At 38.4% G+C, this 25,014-nt stretch overlaps 1 protein-coding gene across 3 annotated transcripts in view; it reads left to right on the top strand.

Annotated features, from left to right (window-relative positions):
• tbc1d4 (TBC1 domain family, member 4) overlaps positions 1 to 20,659 on the top strand; it is a 38,188-nt gene extending 17,529 nt beyond the window's left edge. For 2 of the 3 annotated variants that reach the window (XM_056260659.1, XM_056260658.1), the window contains exons 10-20: positions 2,456 to 2,661; positions 3,609 to 3,761; positions 8,801 to 8,952; positions 9,246 to 9,455; positions 12,191 to 12,352; positions 13,901 to 14,059; positions 14,302 to 14,546; positions 15,252 to 15,411; positions 15,595 to 15,764; positions 16,920 to 17,096; positions 19,783 to 20,659. In XM_056260659.1, the coding sequence (XP_056116634.1) occupies positions 2,456 to 2,661; positions 3,609 to 3,761; positions 8,801 to 8,952; positions 9,246 to 9,455; positions 12,191 to 12,352; positions 13,901 to 14,059; positions 14,302 to 14,546; positions 15,252 to 15,411; positions 15,595 to 15,764; positions 16,920 to 17,096; positions 19,783 to 20,013 (2,025 nt within the window). In that variant the 3' untranslated portion in view covers positions 20,014 to 20,659. The remainder of the gene's footprint in view (positions 1 to 2,455; positions 2,662 to 3,608; positions 3,762 to 8,800; positions 8,953 to 9,245; positions 9,456 to 12,190; positions 12,353 to 13,900; positions 14,060 to 14,301; positions 14,547 to 15,251; positions 15,412 to 15,594; positions 15,765 to 16,919; positions 17,097 to 19,782) is intronic. The other variant, XM_056260660.1, reaches the window with a different exon arrangement.
• Positions 20,660 to 25,014: the final 4,355 nt, after the last annotated feature.

Here is a 25,014-nt window from a genome sequence, read left to right as displayed (position 1 = left end):
GCTGCTGCTCCCCACCCCACTTTCCAGAAGAGGGCAGAGCCTTTACAGCTTGTGCCTCCGATAGTCTGCCAAAAACTAAAACATCGGTTTTGTTTTGATTATCTATCACGGTCACTTGGCACTGCAGTTCTTCATCATCATGAAAGTTTATTATCTGCATGCGTTTTAAAGCCACATCAGTCTAAACTTCTGATGTATGGTTTTTCTGAGCGCACACATCTGAAGCACACACACAGAGAGCTGGAGAGCTGGCTGTCAGACAGCATGTCCCATGAGTATTAAACTAAGTTCTTTTTCACGTCTTAAGGCCTGTTCACACCGGGACGAATTTCGCGTGCAATATTCGCCGACGTTTAACGCCTCGTGACTAAACAAAGGGCGCCAATGTGAGTGTGCACACCGACACGAAAAACGTCACGCGTAAAAGCGTCATTTTTTAAAAAACGCCTCGGGTTCGTTTTTTTGGTTTGACGCGCCGCGTCAAAAACTATCCAACCAATGAGATTGACGCTTTTACTCACTTGTCTGGAGCTTCTGAAGTTACAGTAAAACACAACTTGGGGGCGCTCAAACACAAAACGGTCTTGCCGAGCACACATACGTAACGGCGAAGAAGATATAGGCCAAGTAGCGTCTACACTGCCGGGAAGAAATAAGACGAGGAAGATGCAAGGCAAGATGAATGTAGAGCTGCTGCTGGTCTCGTTGGTGTCGTAACATAAAGAACATATGACAAACGCGACAGCGACTACAAAATAGGACTATTTCTGTTTTACATTAAGCGCCATCTAATGTCAGGGAATGAATTTGCATGTTCACTCGGCTCATCGTCAGCGAAAATCGCTTGGGTGTGAACACAAAAAACGCGTTAAAAAACGCTGACGAATAACGCGCGCCGATATTCGTCCCGGTGTGTACGGGGCTTTATTGCGCTTAAACTGTCAAATACACACAAGGTTATGTCAAAAACACAGTTCACATCACATCAACACAGTTAGTTATGTCTGTGAATGTAAACAGCAGGGAAAGAAATCGCATGTGTATATTAGATATGTGTATTAAAGTGAAAGCAGCATAATATGCAGAACTTACTGCTATATATGCTGTTAATGTGAATCAAACAAGAAAAGAAAAACATAAAATCACTCGCTGCTCTTGACTGAATAGTTTTTGACTTTAGTAGCTTTAATAAGAATACATTTCTTACTTGAAAGCTGCTGTTAAATGCTCTGGCGAGGAGATAAACATGGCGGAGTGTGTACAGCTCACTCAGGGCAGGGTATATGCTAATAGGGCAGAGTCTGTCAGTGGTCATAGAATCTGCAAATGGCTTGTTCTGAGACACTGTTTATCGGGATTAAAAAAGAGGGGTGGGTGGATTTTTGCCATTATAGGGTGGTTGTGTACACACACTTGTTTTATGTTCAAGCACCATTTAAAAGTGAATTTTGCATAATAGGTCACCTTTAAAACTTGCTTGCAGCCGCAAGCCATAGTAATGGGTATGTGAGTGAATTTTCCTTGAATTTGTTTACAATCCTTATTCAGAAATCTCAAACAACTGGAAAAATCATGGAGATTCATTGGTCAAAATGTGTGCAAACCAAAAATGCTACAAAATATACAAAATAATTTTGTATACAAAATTAAGTGGCATCTGTAAACAAATTATGCTAATACTTTTTTCTAAGCCATTTGAATAATTACTGGTCCCAAATCGATCAAATCTTGCGCTGTTTGAAGGCTCCCGTTCCCTAGGTATTACCATGACGAGAGCTATTATATTGTTTGGATCATTTGTTTTTCCCAAATTTAGCTGTAGGCAGCTGAAGGAAGTGGACAGGGTTTGTGATTTGTGCGAGTGAAAGGAGAGAGAGCATTGTGCAGCCGTTACTGGTTTCCTGGCCTTGCTGTTTACTGACTCACAGGACAGCATGGGTTCAGGAACTGCCATAGCACAAGGACAGGAAACAGAGTGAGGAAGAGAGCCAGAGAGAGACCCTTCCTATATCCATCACAGCAAACAGCAGCCAAAAACCTCCATTGTGCTGCGGTCCACCTCCAACGGCTCATGTGTGTGTGATGTGGCTCTGTGACACAGACTATTAACATACAATAGATCACAAAGTGTGCAGTCACTCTACCGCCAACACAGCCACTTCTTACCGGGGAAGCGAACGAGACAGGACGGGGAGAGGGAAAATGCTGAGTGAGTTCAGAATCAATAGTTTGATGTAGCTGGTGTCAAGTCAGTTGTTTTGCTTTGTCTGAAATTTGAAGGTTGTACATTTATATATCAGTAAATTGCTTGTTTCTGTCTGGGATGGATCCTTGTTGAATTTGAGGTTTGACTCATTGATAAGCTAAGTTGTCTGACATTAAATATAATCTCATCGTCTGAGGTTGTTGGGTTCAACTCATCACTGACCCGGTTCATTATCTGCTCACCCTGCAGGGCGACTCTCCTGGTGACTCCCCACCTGGGACTCCACCCAGTTACCTTGAGGACGACCCAGATGCCCCGCAGTTCCGTCGCCGGGCACACACCTTCAGCCACCCGCCCATCAAGAAGAAGATCTCCTTCACTGAGGTTTCCTCCCAGGCCTGTAAAGCTCCACTGCGCCGGCAGCAGTCTTTGGCCCCAGAGCTGCTGCAGAGCAGGTAATGCATTTCTTCCTGTTTGCTCTCATGTGATAAAGCCATTTATCTTTACTTCTGTTATTCAACAGTCATATGATGTATAGACAGTCACAGCTATGTGCTGATGTGCTAAAAACCGCTTGTGTTTATTTACAGTCATAAAAAATTCTTCAATACATATAAACTCAAATTTGAGCATGAATGCTTACATGGTCAAGAGTGCATGTGGCATGTCTGTGTATTGTTGGATTTAGCACTAATTCAAATCATTTAGAAAATTACTAAATCTAGAGAATGTGATGCCTATGATTTTTATTGTTGAATTTTGTGAACTACAGTATATTGGTTATTTTAATGAATCAACATTTTATTGATGGGAGTCTGTCAATTGTTTGAAAATTAACTGAATTAATTATATTATATGCCAGTTAATTTAACCAGTATCAGCCTATACTGAGAATTTCCCCCAAATGAGGACATTATATAATATATAATTATCTTAATATTATTTAGGAATTTAGTATAGGTCAGGGTGCTTCAATTGGTAATTGGCATTCATTTAAAAAAATAAATAAATGTGCTATATCAAGACATTCAATTGATGGCTCTAGTTTTATAGTGTAAGGAATTTGTCTTTTTTAATCACTTTAAATACACACACACATATATATATATATAAAACCAATGCTGTACTGATATATTGTCGTCTCTAATAGATTTAATATAGGTAAAATGATAGTATGCTTCTGAGAGCTTATGTATTTTTGTCAGAGCTTTTACTTTTCAGCATTTAAAAAAGTAACAGTAAAAAAATCTCCAGTAATCAGGCAAAACCTAAAATAATTGTTATTATCTTTCATCTGCTCAGAGGCGCTCATGTGTTCTAGATTGTGGTTCCATGGCCGTGTTTAGACATCTGTAATGAAATGTGTATTTGTCGTGGGCCTTTTATGTTTCGGCTCCCTCAGCACTGTTGGTATCTCAAGAGCGCGCAGTGTCTCTGAGAGTGACTCCTACTTCAGTCTATCGTCCTCCTTCCACACCCCCACTTTCCTGAAAAGCTTTTACCAGGGCTCCCTTGGCTCACTGGCCTCCCTGTCGGACAGCGGGAGTCTTAAGAGGTGAGAGGGGGCGTCGATCGCGTTTTCCCGCGGGGGTGCCTGAGGTTCGAGCTGATAGCGGCCTTCTCTGCACCTGTCTGTTTCTTAACCCAAAGGCTTCAGTCACTGTGTCGTCAGTTAAGAAGAACCACTTCTGTAACTTACTCTCTCTTTCTGTCAACATTGTTGGACTTTGTCATTGTCAACTGGACAAAAGGGATGCTAAACCTCAATTGCATGTTGGCGTCTTTACTAACTAATGGTAAACAAAAGCGTTTATCATCTAGATTGCATCCATCAACTGTCACAGAACTTTCTTCTCATCTATACTCTATAGTGCTTAAATATTGAGAATAATTGAGAATGGTATTTTATGTTGGATAATAATTCAGAATTCATTTTTAAGAGAAAAAGCATTGCCAGGTTGGTTTGAACAATTGCGATTTAAAGGTATTGTAGGTAGAATTTTTTTTTTAAACTTTTTGCCAAATTTATTTAAACTTTCTATATATATCAATGCATAATTAAAATGTAAGTACTCTGGAAAAGAGAGTATAAAAATAGAGTGTCTGTAGTCCTCTCAGGGCCGTAATAAACACAGCTACTTATCTCCATTCACTTCCACCCCCTCCATTCTGGGCTCCTTCCAAAACCACGCCCCCAAAACACATGAACGCGCGATGCCGACAGCTCACAGCTGGAGGACGCGCTTACCAGCGCCGAGCGGAGAGGAGCAGTGCATGTAGTGACATCATGTCAGACTCACATGTAATAAAATACCTAACTTTATCATTATGAATATAAACAACTAACATGGCTGTTAGTACTCACTATCAAGCTAGCATATCGATACTGGTAAAGTTTAAAATATATTGAGTTTGATTCGTTAACGAGCTAGTAACATAAAGCAAAGCTAAAAACAGGTTGCATTGATACACGTTTTCCCATTACAATCAGTTACACTGTGATGAAGGTGAATTTCGTGTAAGATTCATAACATATACGCCGTGTTTTGCATGTAATTGTGTCTCTTACTAGTCTCTTACCCTCCTCGAGTCAAACGAGTGCGCGCATGTGGGCAGCGCATGTAGCAGCGGGGGTGTTGCCATGGTTGCGAGAGAGTGACAGTCGCCTAAGCCAATCCTTTGTTTCGTCCCGGAAGGAAATAATGAGCTGCGTTTAGTGCAGATTAAACGGTCTAGAGTCACTCGATTCTTATACTCTTTTTATCAGAGTACTTACATTTTAATTATGCATTGATATATATAGAAAGTTTAAACAAATTTGGGAAAAAGTTTTTTAGACCAAAAACGACCTACCCTACCTTTAAGACCATCTTAAAACTGTTTTATGATGACAGTTTTATGATGAACAGCCAGAGCGACAGGATGTAAGTGACTGTCTGTGTCAGTAAAATGGCCTTCAGTGAAAATATAGTTCTCGGGGGACCGCCCTGGTGGCTAGTTCCTATAACTGAGTTCCTATAACTGAGTTCCTATAACTACCCAGGGCGAAAGCCTTTGTTTATTAATTTTCATGTAATTCCAAACCTGTATGACTGACTTCTGCAGAAAACAAAAGAAGATATTTTAAAGAATGTTGGTAACCAAACAGTATTGTTTACCTATGACTTCCATTGTATGGACAAAAAAAACAAAACAAACATTGATACATTTCTCAAAATATCTTCTTTTATATTCCACAGAAGAAAGAAAGTCATAGGTTTGGAATGAGGGTTAATAAATTATTCTAGAGAACTATCCCTTTTAACAAAGTTCCTGTTATTAACTATTAGCTATTAAGTAGAATTTAAAGCAGCGGTTGTCAAGGGCGAGTGTATTACATTAGTACATGTGTGGAATATAGACACTCTCCCAAGGGTTTCTATGCAGGACAATAATATTTGAACTGAGCTCTCCTTCATCTGAACAACAGCTAACTTGAGATCACTGATAAATGATGTTCCTTGATGTGTATTCGGCCTTCATTTTTTTAAAAATAGCGGGCTTTAATGGTCCAATGCTTTGAGTGCTCTGAAAGGAGGAGATATTTAAAATGTCACTTCCTTGGCCCTGCTCTGTTTTCTACAAATTGTAGAGAGGGTCCTCCTCTTTGTATGTTGATTGTCACCAGCTGTCTTTTGTAATTGGATGTGCAGCACACCTGTCTGTTGAGCGGCGGTCAGGGTTGGTCCAGGGTTAATGCATAACATTCAACCCCGTTTCACGCTTTCATTAACTGAATTGTCCTTGCTGTTGCTTGTGTATTGTTGTGGTAACTAAGCAAAGAGACAGGTACAGGGAAAATAGACAGAGACCTGGGGGATAAAACAGATTTGATTAGACTTTAAGCACGTCTTGTTCCTGCCTCTGATATTAATCTATAAAGCTTCTTAGATTTGGAATGGCTTAAAAGATGTCTTATCTAATGGAATAATAGAAAAAAATAACCCTTTTCAGCTTTTTAAGTTATTATAAACCCTAATTCTAAGTATTAATCTTCAGTGTGTATATATAAATATATATAATATATATATATATATATAGGCAAGGCAAGTTTATTTATATAGCACATTTATATACACTACGCGGCAATTCAAAGGGCTTTACATAGAAAGGAATAAAAATAATCACAAAATAAAAGCAAGGAAAATTAAAACAGTTATTCAAAATGCTTTACAATATCACACTATGGCAATTCAAAGTGCTTTGCATAGAAAATAAGCACAAAATAAAAGCAAGGGAAATTAAAACAGTTATAAAAGGAATTAGAGTAAAATTAATTATAGTAAAAGATGATACATAGAATAAACTTCTCATCTGGCAAAACATCTGTGTATCTTATTTTGCATATAGTTTTACTCTTACACGGTGTCTGTGGTGTTTATTTAGCGCGCCTACCCGATTTCCCCCTAAAATCGGACAGGAGGAACTGACCTCGGGTTCACTGCCCCATCAGTCCGCACCCCAATAAAGCCCATTTGTTCGGAAGCTCTAGGAATGGAGTCGATCGAGTCCGCACCCCACAGAACCTCGAGTTTAATTGACACATCAAACTCACTACTCCACCACAGACCCAGCTCATCAGCATGGTTTCATCTCTCAATTTCTCCAATTAAGTAATTAATGTTTGTCTCTTATCCAATTTTCAGTGCCATTTGAGTTTAGAATCAAAAGGAGGATGCAGAAATAAAATGGTGTAATCAGTTGGACGCACAGTGGCACAGTACTCATTCAGTAAATGCACAGCTAAACAGATGTGTTTTGAGGCTGGATTTGAATGTGACTACTGTAGGAGCACATCTGATCTCTTCTGGAAGGTGAGATCAGATGTGCAGTGTATATATATATATACACTCACCGGCCACTTTATTAGGTACCCCATGCTAGTAACGGGTTGGACCCCCTTTTGCCTTCAGAACTGCCTCAATTCTTCGTGGCATAGATTCAACAAGGTGCTGGAAGCATTCCTCAGGGAGTTTGGTCCATATTGACATGATGGCATCACACAGTTGCCGCAGATTTGTCGGCTGCACATCCATGATGCGAATCTCCCGTTCCACCACATCCCAAAGATGCTCTATTGGGTTGAGATCTGGTGACTGTGGAGGCCATTTTAGTACAGTGAACTCATTGTCATGTTCAAGAAACCAATTTGAAATGATTAGAGCTTTGTGACATGGTGGAAGTAGCCATCAGAGGATGGGTACATGGTGGCCATAAAGGGATGGACATGGTCAGAAACAATGCTCAGGTAGGCCGTGGCATTTAAACGATGCCCAATTGGCACTAAGGGGCCTAAAGTGTGCCAGGAAAACATCCCCCACACCATTACACCACCACCACCAGCCTGCACAGTGGTAACAAGGCATGATGGTTCCATGTTCTCATTCTGTTTACGCCAAATTCTGACTCTAACATCTGAATGTCTCAACAGAAATCGAGACTCATCAGACCAGGCAACATTTTTCCAGTCTTCAACTGTTCAATTTTGGTGAGCTCTTGCAAATTGTAGCCTCTTTTTCCTATTTGTAGTGGAGATGAGTGGTACCCGGTGGAGTCTTCTGCTGTTGTAGCCCATCCGCCTCAAGGTTGTGCGTGTTGTGGCTTCACAAATGCTTTGCTGCATACCTCGGTTGTAACGAGTGGTTATTTCAGTCACTGTTGCCCTTCTATCAGCTCGAACCAGTCTGGCCATTCTCCTCTGACCTCTGGCATCAACAAGGCATTTCCGCCCACAGAACTGCCGCTCACTGGATGTTTTTTCTTTTTCGGACCATTCTCTGTAAACCCTAGAGATGGTTGTGCGTGAAAATCCCAGTAGATTAGCAGTTTCTGAAATACTCAGACCAGCCCTTCTGGCACCAACAATCATGCCACGTTCAAAGTCACTCAAATCAACTTTCTTCCCCATACTGATGCTCGGTTTGAACTGCAGGAGATTGTCTTGACCATGTCTACATGCCTAAATGCACTGAGTTGCCGCCATGTGATTGGCTGCTTAGAAATTAAGTGTTAACGAGCAGTTGGACAGGTGTACCTAATAAAGTGGCCGGTAAGTGTATATTTTAGTACTTTCTATTCATCATATAATCCTGAAAAATGAAGTAGCACAACCATTTCCAACATTAATAATAATAAAGAGCATCAAGTCTTTTATGCTCACCAAAGCTGCAATTATTTGATTACAGTAAAAACGGTAATATTGTAAGATTGTTTTCTTTGTTTTTGTACATAGTTGAGTCATGTGTTGCACAAGGTTTTTGTGTGCAATGCATTATTCAGTTATTCTTCATTCTGTTCACTTCCTAGTTCTTCTCATTCCTCAAAACAGGTAATCTGTGTTTTATGTAGCTTATGCATGAAACCAATTAACATCTATTATGAACCTCTAAACGCTCTGCTTCTTATTGCTTATGAGCTTTTGCTGAATGAACTTGTTACATAAATGTATGTTGTTTTTAGCTTATAACTGGTTTGACCAGCTGTATTGAGAGCACATGGTAAAAAAAAATGTCGGTCTGTCTTATTTGAATAAGCGTGTGTTTTGTTTGCCTGCAGTGGTAATGGGGAGGGCAGGAAGAGGTCTCTGTCAGGCTGTAGCACCGATTCTTTGACCTTGGTGCCTCCACGCAGAGTTTCTTGGCGCCAGAAGATTTTCCTGAGGGTAGCGTCACCCATGAACAAACCCTCCGCTTCTATGCAAAACGTGGGTGGGTACACATGCTTGAGCGTACGCACAGACAAGCAGACAGGTGCAACATTACACCCTGTTCTCCCAGCAGTCTATTTAAAGTCAACACTGAAATATATCATTGTTCTGCATGCTTTTGAACTTCAAGATAACTCTCCCTTTTACTGAGATTCAAGAAAAAGAAACAACCTAAAAGTTACTTTTTTTGTCAGGGAAATACACAGTACTACATTCCTTAAATCACTTTATTGTCTTTTCATGCCATTTGAGCATGGATCTTAGACATTTTGGTCAGCATCTGCTGTTTTCCAGACCACATGGATGGCCGGGAGCTGCTGCCGCTTTCTCCTCGGGCTTTGAACCAGGATCAAGACTTTCAGGCCAGCCCTCTGTCCCCAGAGCAGAGCTTTGGTGGAGAGAAGGGCCGGCGTTGCCCAGCTGACTACAGGGCCCTGTGGAAGAAAGCCATCCACCAACAGATTTTGCTCATCCGCATGGAGAAAGAGAACCAGCGCCTGGAAGGTTAGTGTTTCTACTTGTATCTCTCTCTCTCTCTCTCTCTTATAATTTAACTTTTCTCTCATTTGGATTCACTCATAACATAACGTGCAGATCCACTTCACTGGGTGTCCGTTCGTTCACCCAAAAAAGACAAACCATTTGAGTTTTCCTTTCATTGAACACAAAAGGAGAATATTGTTTATCCAGCTTTTTCCCAAATAATGAATGGAGGGGTCACCAGGTGCTTCCAAAAAAATAAATTAAAAATCACCCTGAAATCCCCATAAACGTGAACCATACATAAACTTGTGTGCTATATTCTAATTCTTCTGAAACCAAGTTTGAAAATGTGCAGTGCATGTGTGAAAAAGCTATTGTATGACATTTTTGTAGATCCTTTTTAATATCTTAATATCTGATGGATCCATCTGAATCTAAATAATATAATATAATAGTATATAAATAATACTAAAACAACACTGGCTTAGAGACCTTACAACATTTCCTTTTGTGTTACTCAACAGAAAGTCAGTCATTAATTTAATCAGATTAAATTTTTAGCTGAACTAAAATATTTCCAGTTGCTCAAACAGTAGAGCATTGCACTGACAAGGTTAAAGTCATGGGTTTGATTCCCAGGGAATGCATGCACTGATAAAATAAACCTAATGTATGAACAAGTCAGTTGCATTGTAAGTCACGTTGAATGAAAGTGTCTGCCAAATGCATACAAATGTAAACCTTCAGGAGTAGTCCAGTGTTCATGGTACATTGTGGAGTCACAGGAGAGGGAGTGTTTCCTCCCGCCACTCTGATTAGACTGTTGTTTTTGCCATGGCCTTATTTTAAGAGGGGCAAGTGTCACTGCCTCTATTTTACATTCTGGAGCAAAGTTAATTATAGATGGGAATGTCTGGATGACGTTCACGTTCTTTAAGAGTGCACTTTCAGTTCTGTGACCTCTGGGCTACATATGTAGCTCTAGTCTTTCAGAAATGGTTTAATAATGTCAGTATTTCAATCTCTTTAACACATTATGAAAGGTTAATATTGTGTATTTTCAACTTTGCTTTGGAAGAGCAAAGCAAAAAGCATGTGAAACATTGCCCTCTGTTGGCCAAACTGCATCACGCATGAGACTCAAGTCGCTTCCTCTACCCTTTTACTTTTGATGTTTTCTGTCTGTTTTTGTGTGCTCTTGGATGGGCCGAACTGAATGAACATGTCATTGTAGAAGGTAAGAAAATACAGCCATGGCATTGACATCTTGCCTGAACATGCTGAACTTCAGGCAGTTGTTGGCATGATATCATTGTTTGGCTGCAATATACAAACCAGCATGAGGCAGATAGCTACATGTTCTCCAGTGCCTATAAGTGTTTTTTAGGATATCATTTTCTCCTGTTGAGTGCAATAGTTAAAGAGTTGCATTAATCTGGAGTAAAACAGAGCATCGTTCTCTTATTCATCTGTTCATATATGCTTTTATATTGGATAGTACATATGTGTAGTGATGCTTTAAGGTTACTGTAAAAGGCCATGCCATGACTTGGTATACTTTGAACCTTGTCTAAAGTTGCTATGGAAATGGAGAGTGCTTAATATTCCTCGATCTATCAGCAGCATGCTACATTTTATTGACAGTGGGTGCTTCTCATTTCTTATTTGTGCATCCTCGTTTCCTTTCCTCGCTTCCTTTCCTCGCGTCTCAGCTCCACCCCCTGTAGGACGCGAGGGAAGGCTGCAAGGGAAAAAAACGAGGACGGAGGAATTGAATGAAAGCTTTTTTAATACATTGGAATACTTGATCACTCGAGCGTCACTTCACTGCGTCATCGGCAGTGCTCAAAGGATCTGCCCTTATGTTGTTAAAGTTAGTTTATTTAAGAAATTCATAATAAATAATAATAAAGCAAGATACCTTGTTGAAATATGTGAGTTGTGTGGTTTATGTAAACTACAAAAGTAAAGTATAAATTCAAATGATTGTGACAGATGTGAAGGGGGAGGAGAATTGATACGTGCGTCATGTTTAGTCGATAAAACTCTTCCGCAAAGGGTACACCTGTGTATCCTCGCTCATAGCTCCTCTGGAAGCCTCCTCACTCCTCGATCCTCGCCTCCTCGCGGTGCAATTAGAGAATTGAGATGTCCTTCAAGATGGCTGAGCTCGATTGGTTTCCGGGTCATAGGATGGAGGACGGAGGAGCGAGGAGACGAGGAGGGATATTGAGAAGCACCCAGTGATGTGCGCTTGCCTGTGAGGCTTCCATTGTACATGCACTGCTGTAAAGGCACTTTTATTTTTACAAACTGAAACTTATTAAATTATTGTATGCATGACTTTGATGAATGGCTCTCAACTGGTTTTGCTTGTGGACCCATATTTTACATTGAATATCAAGTGGCAAACCAGCGCAAATTACTAATAAATGTTATTTAAATAATCTGATCAATGGCATTTTTTTATATGAATTGTTTTAAGAACATACAGTATATTATTGTAATCTGCTCTTAAAATATGATGAATGAGATTTTATAAATCATATACTGATACAATGTTATATTAAAAATATGAATTTATTTGAATGTTGATAAATTGCATTTAGCATATTTCCCCTTTCTGTCCACATTTATGGGTCACAACCCACAAATTGAGAACCAGTTACATAGAATATAAAAGCAATATATTAATTACTAGTTGTTCTGATGTTAGTCTGAATAAATGAATGCTAAACAGTTTTCTCACCCTGCAGCCAGCCGTGATGAATTGCACATTCGTAAAATGAAGCTGGACTACCCGGAAGTGTGTCAGTGCTCCAAAGATTTGCAGGCCCTGTGGGACAAAAAGTTGAGCAGCCCCTGCCGCACTAAAGTACAGTGGGACAAAGAAGAGATCAACGGCGCCGTCTGCCAGGGTAAAAACTGTTTACTTCAGAGATTCTGGTCTCTGGCATGCTACTCTACATCATCTTTTGTTGTTACACCTGTTACAGAAATACTTACACTAGCGTTCAAAAGTTTTGGGGGTCAGTTAAAAAAAAATTCAATTAACTTTTATTCAGCAAGGCCACATTAATTTGATGAAAACGGACAGTAACAATGTTTACATTGTACAAAATATTTTAAATGTTGTTCTTTTGAACTTGCTATTCAGCAAAGAATCTTGAAAACAATTTTTTATCAACTGGTTTCAACATTAAAGGAGCTGTATTTAAGATTGTGGCCAAAACTGGTACTGCAATCACTTTCAAATTACTGTAGAGTGGTGTATCCCCTCCCCCTCCCCCCTGACTCAAGGTTGCCAGATCGGCTGCAGGATCCAGCAGGAACGTGACAAGCTGCAGCTGTGGTAACTAGAGCAGAGCTGGCAACCTGGATGCCGCAACACTACTGACTTCGTGATTGGTAGATAGGTGGAGGGTGGAGCATCAGACCAAAACACAACATGACAACATCAACATCAGTTGAGGGCTGCAACTGCACTTTTTAAATGACAATATCCTGGCCGGACTACTGTTGTCAGTGATATAAGTATTTGAAATGTACATGATTTCTTAATGTCTAGTGATATATCAGGGCCATTTTATGATTAATTGAAATAAATTTCTTACATACAGCTCCTTTAATAATAAGAAATGTTTAATGAGCACCAATTCAGCATATTAGAATTATTTCTGAAGGACCACGTGACACTGAAGACTGGAGTAATGATGCTGAAAATTCAGCTTCACCATCACAGGAATAAATTACATTTTAAAATAGATTAAAATAAAAAAAAAGGTTATTTGAAATTGTATTAATATTAATATTAGTATTTATGTTTTTACCGTTTTTTTGGATCAAATAAATGATGATTGATTGATTGATTGATTTAAGCCAGGCTGGTGGAATTTGTTTTCAGTACAGCTCTTTGGTACAGGTTCCAGCATTACATTAAACAGTAAACATTAAACATATAAATTAACATATATATATATTATATATATACATACAGACAAACACATTAATACATAATACATAAGGGTCCAGTCATGCTTAATCCACAGTCCTCAGCGTTCAGAGTTCAGAATGTGTATTGCTTTTGGAATGAAACTGTTTTTGAAGCTAGTTGTTCTGGAGGCGATTGTCCTGTAACGCCTCCCAGAGAGCACAAGAGACTTCTTTTCAACTAAAATTTATATTGGACTGCTCACCACATATATACAGTATGTATGTGTATATATATATATATATATATATATATATATATATAATTGTACTGTGTAGATTAAAATAAACATGAAATTGTTTTGCTCTTCTAAATAACGCTCAGATTTCCCTCAGTTAAATTGTATGTGTATACAGGGGTGTGTCCAGGGCTCCCTTGTAAAAGAGATTTGAATATCTCAACGGGACATCACCTGGTAAAATAAAGGATAAATAAAAATAAATAAATAAATAAATAAAATGTGTGTGTTCTGTAGGTGTCCCCAAAAGTCGGCGAGGTGAGGTGTGGCTCCTCCTCTTCCAGCAGTATCGTCTGCGTCACCGTCTGCCGCAGCGGCAGCAGTCTCCTGAAACGCCTTATCAGGATCTCCTCAAACAGCTCACAGCACAGCAACACGCCATCCTGGTCGACCTCGGTCTGTATCCAACCAAGCACGTAGAGTTTGTTTATAGGGCAATACGCATACTGATAAACTACATACATGGAATGCATTTCAAAGTTGTATATTATTTGTTTATTAATTATCAAATCACCTATAAAATGTGAATCAGACTATTACTGTATATTTTCATATTGTTGCAGCAAATTCACATGGACATCAGAATAGTGTTATATTTTTGACCCAGCACATTACTGAAGGGATGTTCTCCTTTCCAGGCCGGACATTCCCAACGCACCAGTATTTCAGTGCTCAGCTGGGAGCTGGACAGCTGTCTCTGTACAATCTCCTGAAGGCCTACTCCCTGCTGGACACGGAGGTGGGCTACTGCCAGGGCATCAGTTTTGTGGCCGGTTTGCTACTGTTGCATATGAGCGAGGAACAGGCTTTCGACACCCTCAAGTTCCTCATGTACGATCTGGGCATTCGCCGACAGTACCGTCCCGACATGATCTCCCTGCAGGTGCGGCGTGTGTGAGAGAGTGTCAGATTTCACTAGTTCGTGTTTTTATTTCAGAACTGGCATGTTCGCTTTTCTTATTATGCCTATTGTTAAATGTAGCAGAACTGGTTTTTGTGTCAGATAATGGAACGAGTATAGAACAATGTGTCCTAAATTGTGGAACTGTATGTTATATAATTTTTTTTCCTATTGCATCAAAAGCAAGGTTTTATCAGACACTTTCATTTGTAAAATAAATTTAAAAAACAAACATGTTTGAAGTGTCATCAGCCTTGAAACATTTTTGCACAATGCTACCTCCACTCCACCAGGTGTCAGTATAACATTCAAAGCCATTGATGTATTGACCAGTGAAACATAAATTGAAAGTGACCTAGCACACCTTAAATTTAAGAAATACTATTTTTTTTTTAAACTAGAGCTTTTCTTTTAGTGATTTGTAAATTCCAAATCCTAATATTGTTCCAACGGTCAGAACAGAGTATTTTTAATACACATGACTTAATGCACATTTGCTCAAGCGGTATGCAAACAGCCGTCTCCACCTCTTGCACACTGTTTCCTCCTCAGCTGTTAGTGATTATTCATCATCAGATGTGCCAATGTTTAATCCTGTGAGAGGGCTGTCTCAGCTAGTTGCGTTAGAGCCTGTTTAAAGGTCACACCTGTAAGTGTGAGGACTTTTTCTTCTTTCTCTCTCTGTAGATCCAGATGTACCAGTTGTCCCGTCTGCTGCATGACTATCACCGTAACCTGTACACTCACCTGGAGGAGCACGAGATCTGCCCCAGCCTGTACGCCGCACCGTGGTTCCTCACTCTCTTCGCCTCTCAGTTCCCGCTCGGCTTTGTTGCCCGTATATTTGGTATATTTCACTTCCTACGTAACTACCTTATTCAGACCTGAACGAATGTAGGGTATGTGATGGGGTTAGGGGGAACATGAAATGATCTTGTGTGTTCAAATTCATGCATTTCATGCATAAGTCAAGTATTGTAGTCAGTGCTTAGCCTTTGACTCTTGTACATGTATGTGTGTTCTGTGGCAGACCTCTTGTTTGTCCAAGGCACAGAGGTGATCTTTAAGGTGGCCCTGTGTTTGCTGAGCAACCACGAGGGGGAGATACTGGAGTGTGACTGCTTTGAAAGTATCGTGGAGTACCTTAAATCCACCATCCCCACCCTCACTCACAGCCAAATGGAAGAGACGATCACCAAGGTACATTTAAAATGGAATAATCTTTATTCCTGCATATATGGGGACTTAATTTCATCAACAAAAAAAAAAAAAAAAAAAGTTTTACACTCATATTTTGTTTCTCAGGGATCTGGCACATAATGTGTTCATGGTCTTTTTTTTACTTTTCTTTTTTTAATATCAAGATTTTAATATAAAATAATTATGAATGTTTAAGGGAAAGTGTAAGGTTTGGATCCTGTCAACAATTCTTTTAAGTGTTTCACCATTTTTAATCTCTTTTTTTTTTTCAATTGTTTTAAATCGCCCACCGTTTGATTTAGATTTTTTTTTATTCAAATATTCCATACAGTCTCCAAATGAGTATGTAAGTAATATCAGTGCTATTTTAGTATTATTTATATAGTATTATAGTATTTATTAATGGGTTAAGGTTGAGTTACACTTTATTTTTATTTTAGTTTACATTTTATTAAATTTGTTTCATACTGTATGTGCTTTTGTCATTTAAAAAAAAAAAAGTAAATTGTATTTTAAGTACTTCAACTTCAAATTTGTATGTTTTTGTTTGTTTTTTTAATTTCAGCTGTTCATCTAATATTTTTTTTCCGTCTTTATATCAATTACTGAAATGATTTTCAAAAAAAATAGTTCTAGTTACCAATAACAACTCTGATCACCCATGATTTTGACATGGTTTCCTTGACTTATTTGATCAAACTCAAAATATCCTTTTTTTAAACTGCAACTGGATACTATACCGTAAAGTGGCCATGTGGCATGATCAAAGTGATCTTGTGACAACAGTGTAGCATACTGTTTGAAAACCGTTTTTGTTGCATACTAAATACTGTTTCATATACTATTTTTAATAGCAGACAGCACAGCGTTTGCTGCGCAGTATGCAGTACACTGGTGTCTCTCTCCACACACTGGCCAAACAGCCTATTTAGAGTAGAATGCACATTATTTAACCACTAGGTGGTGTAACTTACTTTCCAAAAATCAAAAGCCTTTATTGTTAATGAAATTGATAACAAAAAATCTTTGTGTGTGTATATATACAGTATATATATATATATATATATATATATTTACAGTATGTGTGCAAATAATTTGAAAGAACCTGTGGCATATTCTCTGACAATAACTGTCAGTATGAAATGTGGTTTGCAGGCGACTGAGATGGACATCTCCAAGCAGCTGCACGCATATGAAGTGGAGTACCACGTCCTGCAGGATGAGCTGTCAGACGCTCCTCCACCATCAGAGGAGTCTGATAGGCTGGATAAACTGGAGAAATCCAATTCCCAGCTCAAGAAACAGAACATGGACTTGCTAGAGAAACTGCAGGTATGTAGATGTTATATCACAAAATAGCAGAAGTAGAGAAGTGTTTTTTTGTGTCTTTATTGCCAGTGTGTGGCAGCACACTCACAGTACAAAAGACAAACAGCCTGAAACTGGATATCTTTACAGATACGCCTCTTCGTTTACTACCAAAGAATATTAAAAAGGTATTTTGATTTTCACATTTAAATTAAAAGTAATAGGAATTCAGCTGATAATAGCTTGTTGATCGGTCATTCACTAGTGTTTATGAATGTGGGGGAGTGAATTATCCTTGAAAGTCCATTAGTCTAAACATGTATTGTCACAGCATGCTCATCTCCAATTTGTTCTTAAAAACAACCTGTTGCTAAAACCAAGCTGTTCCTAGAAACATGTTAGAGGGGAAAGTGTCCAAATTTTCCAAACTAACGTAATAGTACATAGATGCAAAACTGACTATCAATAATACTATTACTTGAGCCATTGGCACAGCTTACCCTGAAACATCTGAAAAAATTTACCCCATAGCTACCATTTAGCCAAAAGTTTTCTTGAGTTTTATTCATTGGCATTTCACCAATGTGTGTGTGTGTGTGTGTGTGTATATGTATATATATATATATATATATATATATATATAGTATTTTAGATGTGGATAAATGTAATTTTAATTTCCCATATAGAAAATCTACTTTTACATGTTAAATGTCAAAGTAGCATTAAAAATACCCTTTCTAAATACACTACCGTTAAAAAGTTGGATTTCTGTACTTTTATTCAGCAAGGATGCATTAAATTCATCAAAAGTGACAGTAAAGACTTTTACATTAGCTGCTTTTCCACTGTCAGGCAGAACGGTAAGGAACGGTACCAGTTATATTTCCACTTGAGCTTGGTTCGGCACGGTAGGATTACAAACAGTTCACGGCCTGGAATTTTCAGCACGGTTAGCCAGCTGGTAGAACCGTGCTGGTAGAATGCATGTAGTGACGTCAGGATTGATCACTTGTCTGTTGCCTGGCTGCCAGTTTCTCTATAGTAATTTGGCCAAGCGCACTATTTGAGCGAAGTTAATGAAATTAAAAGAAATATCTGATCATCCTCCATAACACGGTCACTATTTACATCTCATATCGTCTTTCCATCGCCAACAGTGGAAATGTGGCTGTTGTTCCACAAAAATCTGATTTTAAAGCTGCAGTCCGTAGCTTTTTTAAGTTAAAAATAATCCAAAATAATTATATAAAAAAAAACTTATTCTGCCAGTGGTCAAAACTATCTGCTTGCCATAGCTAGATTCAAAACGGTTAGCTTGTAATAATGATTTTAATTCCAGTGGTACTGGTGGGTTTCCGCGGGAAATTCAAGCATGTCTTTGCGTCATTACGTCACACCCGTACACATAAAGAAGGAGTTTCGGCTAGCCGGCTATACTGCGCGTGACGAGATGTTTAGATGTATAGGCTTTTCTCGCAGCACTTTACATAATTAAACTTATGGCATCCAGAAAGATCCAAACAACAATCATCAGTGTCAACTGGAGATTCAGCAGTTATAAAACCCAAAAGACTTCGTACTTCGGATTTAAGGTGGCTAGAGAAAGAGAAAGAAACCGTCTCATGCGAACACAAGGATTTAAACATCATATTTAACGGCTTTTGAAAAGTGCGTGAACTCCGTGTTTTGAAGGGGTTCAAAACGGAAGAAGAGACGGCTTTTTTCTGCTGAACAAGTAAGTTAAGACATTTCAATAGTTCAATCGTGTAACAGTACGTTTTCTTAATTCACACAGTTATGGCGTTTCCTTTGTTGTGCCTTTCTCGTTTTGCTATTATGGAGAATATGAATTCTGAACTACACAGGTAACCATAAAACACATTAAATTTAACATTAGTCACGCAATGCTGATGTGATGTTGTTAACATGAACAATTTGAAAACAAAGTAGGCTATAATTTGCACGGTTGCTGTAAATCGCGTTGATTAAATCTAACGAAGCTTATGTCGAATGCTTTTTCCCCCCTTAGTTGGTCAGAACAAAAATGGATGTTACTTACTTGTTCAGAAGACATTTTCTTATGAAAATTCTTATGTTGGTAAAACTTTCAAAAAGTGAATCTGTGATTCTGTATGACAGTATCCACACAGCGCGGTGACTGACAGCAGCACTCGCCTCAAAGCACTGTGTTCATCCGCGCTGTTTCATGCCGATTTACAACCCACGTAAAGATGATAATTCCGCGAATCACTGCAGTTACAGATTTCGAACAGAGAGATGGTGACAAAGAGGAAAAGATACGGACTGCAGCTTTAAATAAATGCTGTTTTTTAAACTTTCTTTGATTCTAAGAAATATTTCTTAAGCACTAAATCCGCATATTAAGGATCATGTGACTCCAAAGACTGGAGGAATGGATGCTGAAAATTCAGCTTTTCCATCACAGGAATAAATTACATTTTAAAATATATTCAAATAGAAAACAATTATTTAAAATTGTAATGATATGTCCAAATATTACCATTTTACTGTATTTTTCATCAAATAAATGCAGCCTTTGTGAGCATAAGAGACTTCTTTCAAAAACATTCTAAAACATTCAAAGACTTTTGAACAATAGTCTATATGGTCACATGACAAAAATTGTGCATAGTTTCTTCACAAGCTTCATTCATCACCCAGTGCTCATTTTTGGTTTTCTTATTAACAGGCGGCTCGTTTGAAGATTCAGACATTGGAGAGCAGCGTGGAGAGTTTCCTGTCACGAGAGAGCAAGATGAAGCACCTGATCCGTTCTCTGGAACAGGAGAAAGCTTCCTACCAGAAGACCATTGAGCGCATGCGTAGCAGTTTGCCATCAGAAGCCATGGCTGAGGTGGAGATGACACAACTCAAGTCCAGCAATAATGGGAAAGCCAAAGCTGCCTGTAAAAAGCCTTGAATGGCCGTACTGACTGATGCATCATATCGGTACATCAGTAGTGTTAGTCTGCTTCTTCCTCTATGTTCCCATCATGCTTCACCTTTGAAGGCCTACTTCAATTTTTACGTTTGACAAATGGGAACGTTTGACACCTTGCGGCTGCACTTAAACTTGAAAACAATACGGAAGTGTTTCCTTTCCAAAGAGCAGCATGACTAGTCCGCGTATTATGGCGTGTTGCATTAATGTCCACACGTGTCTTTGTGCTCACTGTGAAGATTTTTTTGGCCTGGCACTCCAAACCTGGAGTTTGGAGGAAACCAAATATTTACCGGGTCGACCTTTTGCTTAAAGTGCTTCACCTAAAGTGCAGGCAGGAAGTGAAACCATCTGCTGCTGGGTTTCCTCTGCAACTTACAAACAGTCCTGCTGTCCAGACTTCCTAGTTTGAGCTCATGGGCTTCAAGCGAATCACTGTCTGAAGACATGAAGAGTTTCTTGTCTTTAAACCCTCATCTTTGTTATTGCACAGCATTTCTGTGTGTGCAGTGAGGAAGTATGCCTGAAAAACATTGTGCTGGATACTATGCCATAAAGATGTGTGCATGTAATCATTCAAACACTGTGGATAATAAATCCAAAAATCCTGTGTGGATTTTACCATAGCTTGGGTTTCTTTTCAATTGATCACTTGAGTTTTGCGTCGCACTGTACTTGACATCTGCGCAAATATTTTTGTAGTGTTGTATAAGAGCTAAAGCATTGATTTCATTTATTTTTTTGTCATAATTTTTTACTTGATGTTAGTTCATCTGGGCCTAATACAGCAAAAATGATAGATGATGCATTGGGTTAAACTGCCTGTTGGTGGCTAAATAAGACTGTGTATATATATATATATATATATATATATATATATATATACAGTAAGAAGAATGAGCAGAATACTTATATAGGATTATCTACTTGAACATTTATTATTGTTTGTCTGTCTTCAAATTGTCTTACATTTGACCTTGTTTTGATAGTTCAATGAATGAATCACAATTGTAGTAAGATGGTAAAACTCTTAGAGCAGTGTTCGCAAACTTAATCAAGAGCTTCTTTCTGCTATTTTGTGCTTGTGTGAATATGTCAAAAGTGGCATATTAAGAAGTGTTACTGCTGGGCTGGTGGTGGTTACCAGTGGCGTGTAAAATATGTCTAATCTTTATTCTAGATAGTAGTTTGATTGTTTTTAGATAGTTTTCTTGGATCTCTTTTAAAAATACATTTTTGTGACATTGTGAATTGGAAAGACTTGCATCTCTTTAGAGAGAGTGGAAACATGCACATGTTTAACCAAGGGCTGCAAATAAATCACCTGTTCAGAGAAGGTACATACTAGCAATGCTTCTGCACCAAAGTTTATCAATGTGAAGGACGGGGGAGAAAGAGCGCACATTGTCCAACTTTTCAATATTTCTCAGTGCTATCATGATATCATGTCTTCATACAGAAAAAAAACCCATAAAGCAAATGGTCTGATGGTGCGTTTGATACATCATAGTCATACTTTTTCATACTTTATATTCAGTGTGCCAAAACATGTTCACCATGACCATCACTTTTCCATTATCACATGCTGCTGTTACTTCTCAGCACAACATTCAACATGAGTTTTCTTGGACTACATTAATTTCAGATTTACTTTTGTTTGCAATGAATCTTTGTTCATCATTGAAAGTGTGTCTACTGACAGTATCTCGTGATTGTTCTTTTTGATTTTGGCTGAGTTGTCAGTCCTCCATACTCCATTAAAATCAACTTTTTATACCTCAGTTTCCATTTTTTATTATTGCTTGCCAAGGAAAGGATTATTATTATTGTTTGAACTTGGTGAATGATTATCTAGTGGATAATAAACATGAAGAATTGTATAAACTTACATTGAAGGAAGGACAAAATCCTTGAGGGAGAGTCTCTTGACTTGGGCCAGTAGCACATTTCACATTTTTTTTGTTTGTACATTTTTTATATATATATATATATATATATATATATATATGCATCTTAGCTCAATATAAACACATTTGCAGAATTTGAAGAATGATGCATGAAGATCAAATACTGGCAAAGTTATTTTTTGTGTTTTACTACATAAAGGTTTATCAGCAATATGGAATGCAAAAAACATCTTAACATTTTGGTACCAGTCAAATATAAAAATATTCAGGCCAGGATATTATGATACATTTGTGTAAGTTTACATCATCTAAAAACTAAGGTAGAGTGAAATTTTAATATTAATACAATGGAATCTTATTCTTCACATTTTTCAAACTCTTAAAACTGTTTATGTCCAGATTTAAATTTGATTTTGAATCCCAGACTTTTGGACCCCACTGTGTGTGTTGAACATTTGTATGAATATGAAGCTCTATGCCAGCACATCATCCATTACTGTTTGAGACCGATTATATCTACAATGGCAAAAGTGCTAGAATCCCTTTAAGACCTAAAACTGATGACATACTTGAGCCAGTTAGCATTATTTTCTTCACCGCCCGGTAAACAGAGCCTCCTACAAACAGTGCTTGAATATGAAATTGAGCCCTTCTCTTTACCTGAGGCTGTTAAACAGCAGGTCTGAGACTCCAGTCATGGAGAGCTGGCTGTGCTTATCCTTTATCTCAAGCCCAGTGCTGTTTTGAAATTGTAATACCACCAATATTTTGTGATGTAAATTTCACGCTTTTATAATGTTGCCATTGCCAACATGTAATACAAGAAGACAGCCTGAAGATGTTTACGGTTTAGTGAAGTCAAAAGGGCAGCGCATTTCATTGATTGCTCTCTGAGGTGCTGTTTGAATTAAAAGGTTGTCGTTCTGTGCCCCGTTCTTATTAATACATATTCGGAGGAAGAATAAGGAAGTTCTGCCTGTTTACTGACAATGATGCAACACTGTTAAAAAAATACTTTCATTAGCCGTTTCAGATGCTGCATGACAATGCAGCCCTCAATTTCCTCCTGCAAGAATGGACAGTTTTATTGACATTATACAAATAATTTGTGTTATGTACAGTAAAAACTATATAATTCAACAATATGAACAATAACAGTTATGTTCTTTTCCATTTAAAAAGGCATCTTTGGAGTTTAAATGGTGCTTTTCATATCAACTTGCTGTGATGTCATAATCAGAAGATAAATGTAGTGTTTGAGGTTGTTCCTCATTGACTAAAATCTTTATGCACACATAAAATGTAATAATTTATATTAGAGCTTTTTTATTTACAGTTACATTTATCACATATCACTTTTACTAATATACAGCATGCTGTTATGAATATAAAATCTGCCTTTGTGCATTTCTAGTTTAACGCCATCTGATACTGAACTGACAGGGGTATTTCATTTATTATTATGAGTTTACAGTGCAAAAACATAATCTTAGCTGAACTGAATCTCGAGTCCCTAGAATCAAAAAGAAACATGGATGTGAAAAGCCACACATAATCACTTTTTTAGACATGCATACAGTTAATTTATTAGACATACCTCCTAAGGCTTAAGCCTAGTCCCAGACTAAAATGCATGTTTGAGCTGTTTTAACTGAAATCAACTTGCACTGACATATCTTAAAATATGCCAGTGCTATTGTTTTGTCTCAAAATGCACATCATTTTTTTTTCTAAGGTTTAAAAAAAAATGTCTTAATTGAACTAATGCCTAATCCTGGCTTAATCTAAGCCCTGTCTGTGAAACTGGGCCATTCATTTTTAAACCTGTTAATGCGTCAAAGATATAGATTTGAGAAAAAATTTCCAACAAGTTTTGGCTACAGATTTTCTCATTAAATTAGGAAAAACCAAGACTGACCTGTGAAAGTTCCTCTGTTTAATGAAAGTCTGGGCTGATTGTGTTTGGCCTGATATGTCTGTGCTTATGCAAAAGAGCGTCAGTTCTTTTCCAACCATATTACTCAGAAGAATCACAATTTTTGGCACAGAAAGTGGTGATTTGTAATCTTACAAGATAGATGGGAAGTTAAGCCCAATTTTCCTGCAGGGAGTAGACAATGAGTCATTGGACCAGATGTAGGACCAGCTGAGAGATGGAGACAGCGCATTACCCACCCTTCGTTTCGATAAACCTCCTTTTGATGGCGAGAGGATGCAAAAATACCACACTTGGAGCATTGTCACGCCGCTTATCTCCCGCTCGGAACAAAAGGCAGCATTCCGTACATGTTCCCTGGTGAGGGTGTTTCCTGTGGAGGGGAAATGCCTGGATGGATCATGGAAGTCAGTTGGGGATTGGCGCACAGAACGCTTCCTCTGCACAACCTTATCAGTGCTTTTTGTTTAATACCATGTCCATCCTCCCACTCATAGAGATGAACAATAAAGGGGTTTATGTCAAAGGGTGACGGAGTGCTGCAAAATAGCCATCAAACCGCTTTGTTTGGGGCATGTTTTCCCTCCTTGTGTGAAAACAGATTTCCAGATTGAACAAAAGATACCTGAGAGACAATTTTCAAAATATTGAAGAAAGTCAGTCTTCAAGTCCTATAGGCCTGGAATGAATGGGGTTGAGTAAATGCTAATATCCTAGTAACATGTATGCTAATAAACAACTAGTTAATAGTGAGAATTGGACCCTCAACTAAAGTGTTACCAAATAAACATAAACAACAAAATGAGAGTAAAGCAGCAGCCCCTCACGGATGACTGCCATATAAACAAAAACTAAGACACTAACATAAATGTCCCAGGCCTGGTCCTCTCTCGTCCTTCTCTGTCGTCACTCCTCCTTTTATCCTTCCGGAGCTCCTCCGTGAGACTTGAGACCGGTGTGGTGTGTGGCGCAGTTGACGCCCATTAACACTCGCACCAACGGCCTCGCTCTGTTCCAATGGCTCTCGCTTGCCATAGAATATTTATAATATCTAAATATTTAAACAAATATTTTATTAGGCTATACATTTTGTCAGAAAACACTACTAATTTTGAATGGTGTTAGCTGAGAAGGACG

This window comes from Rhinichthys klamathensis, unplaced genomic scaffold (genome assembly GCF_029890125.1).
Source record: "Rhinichthys klamathensis goyatoka isolate OS25496 unplaced genomic scaffold, OSU_Roscu_1.1 h1tg000177l_1, whole genome shotgun sequence".
In the NCBI taxonomy this organism is placed as follows: Eukaryota; Metazoa; Chordata; class Actinopteri; order Cypriniformes; family Leuciscidae; genus Rhinichthys; species Rhinichthys klamathensis.
The sequence above is the reverse complement of the archived record's forward strand: the minus strand, read 5'-3'. Positions and strand labels throughout refer to the sequence as shown.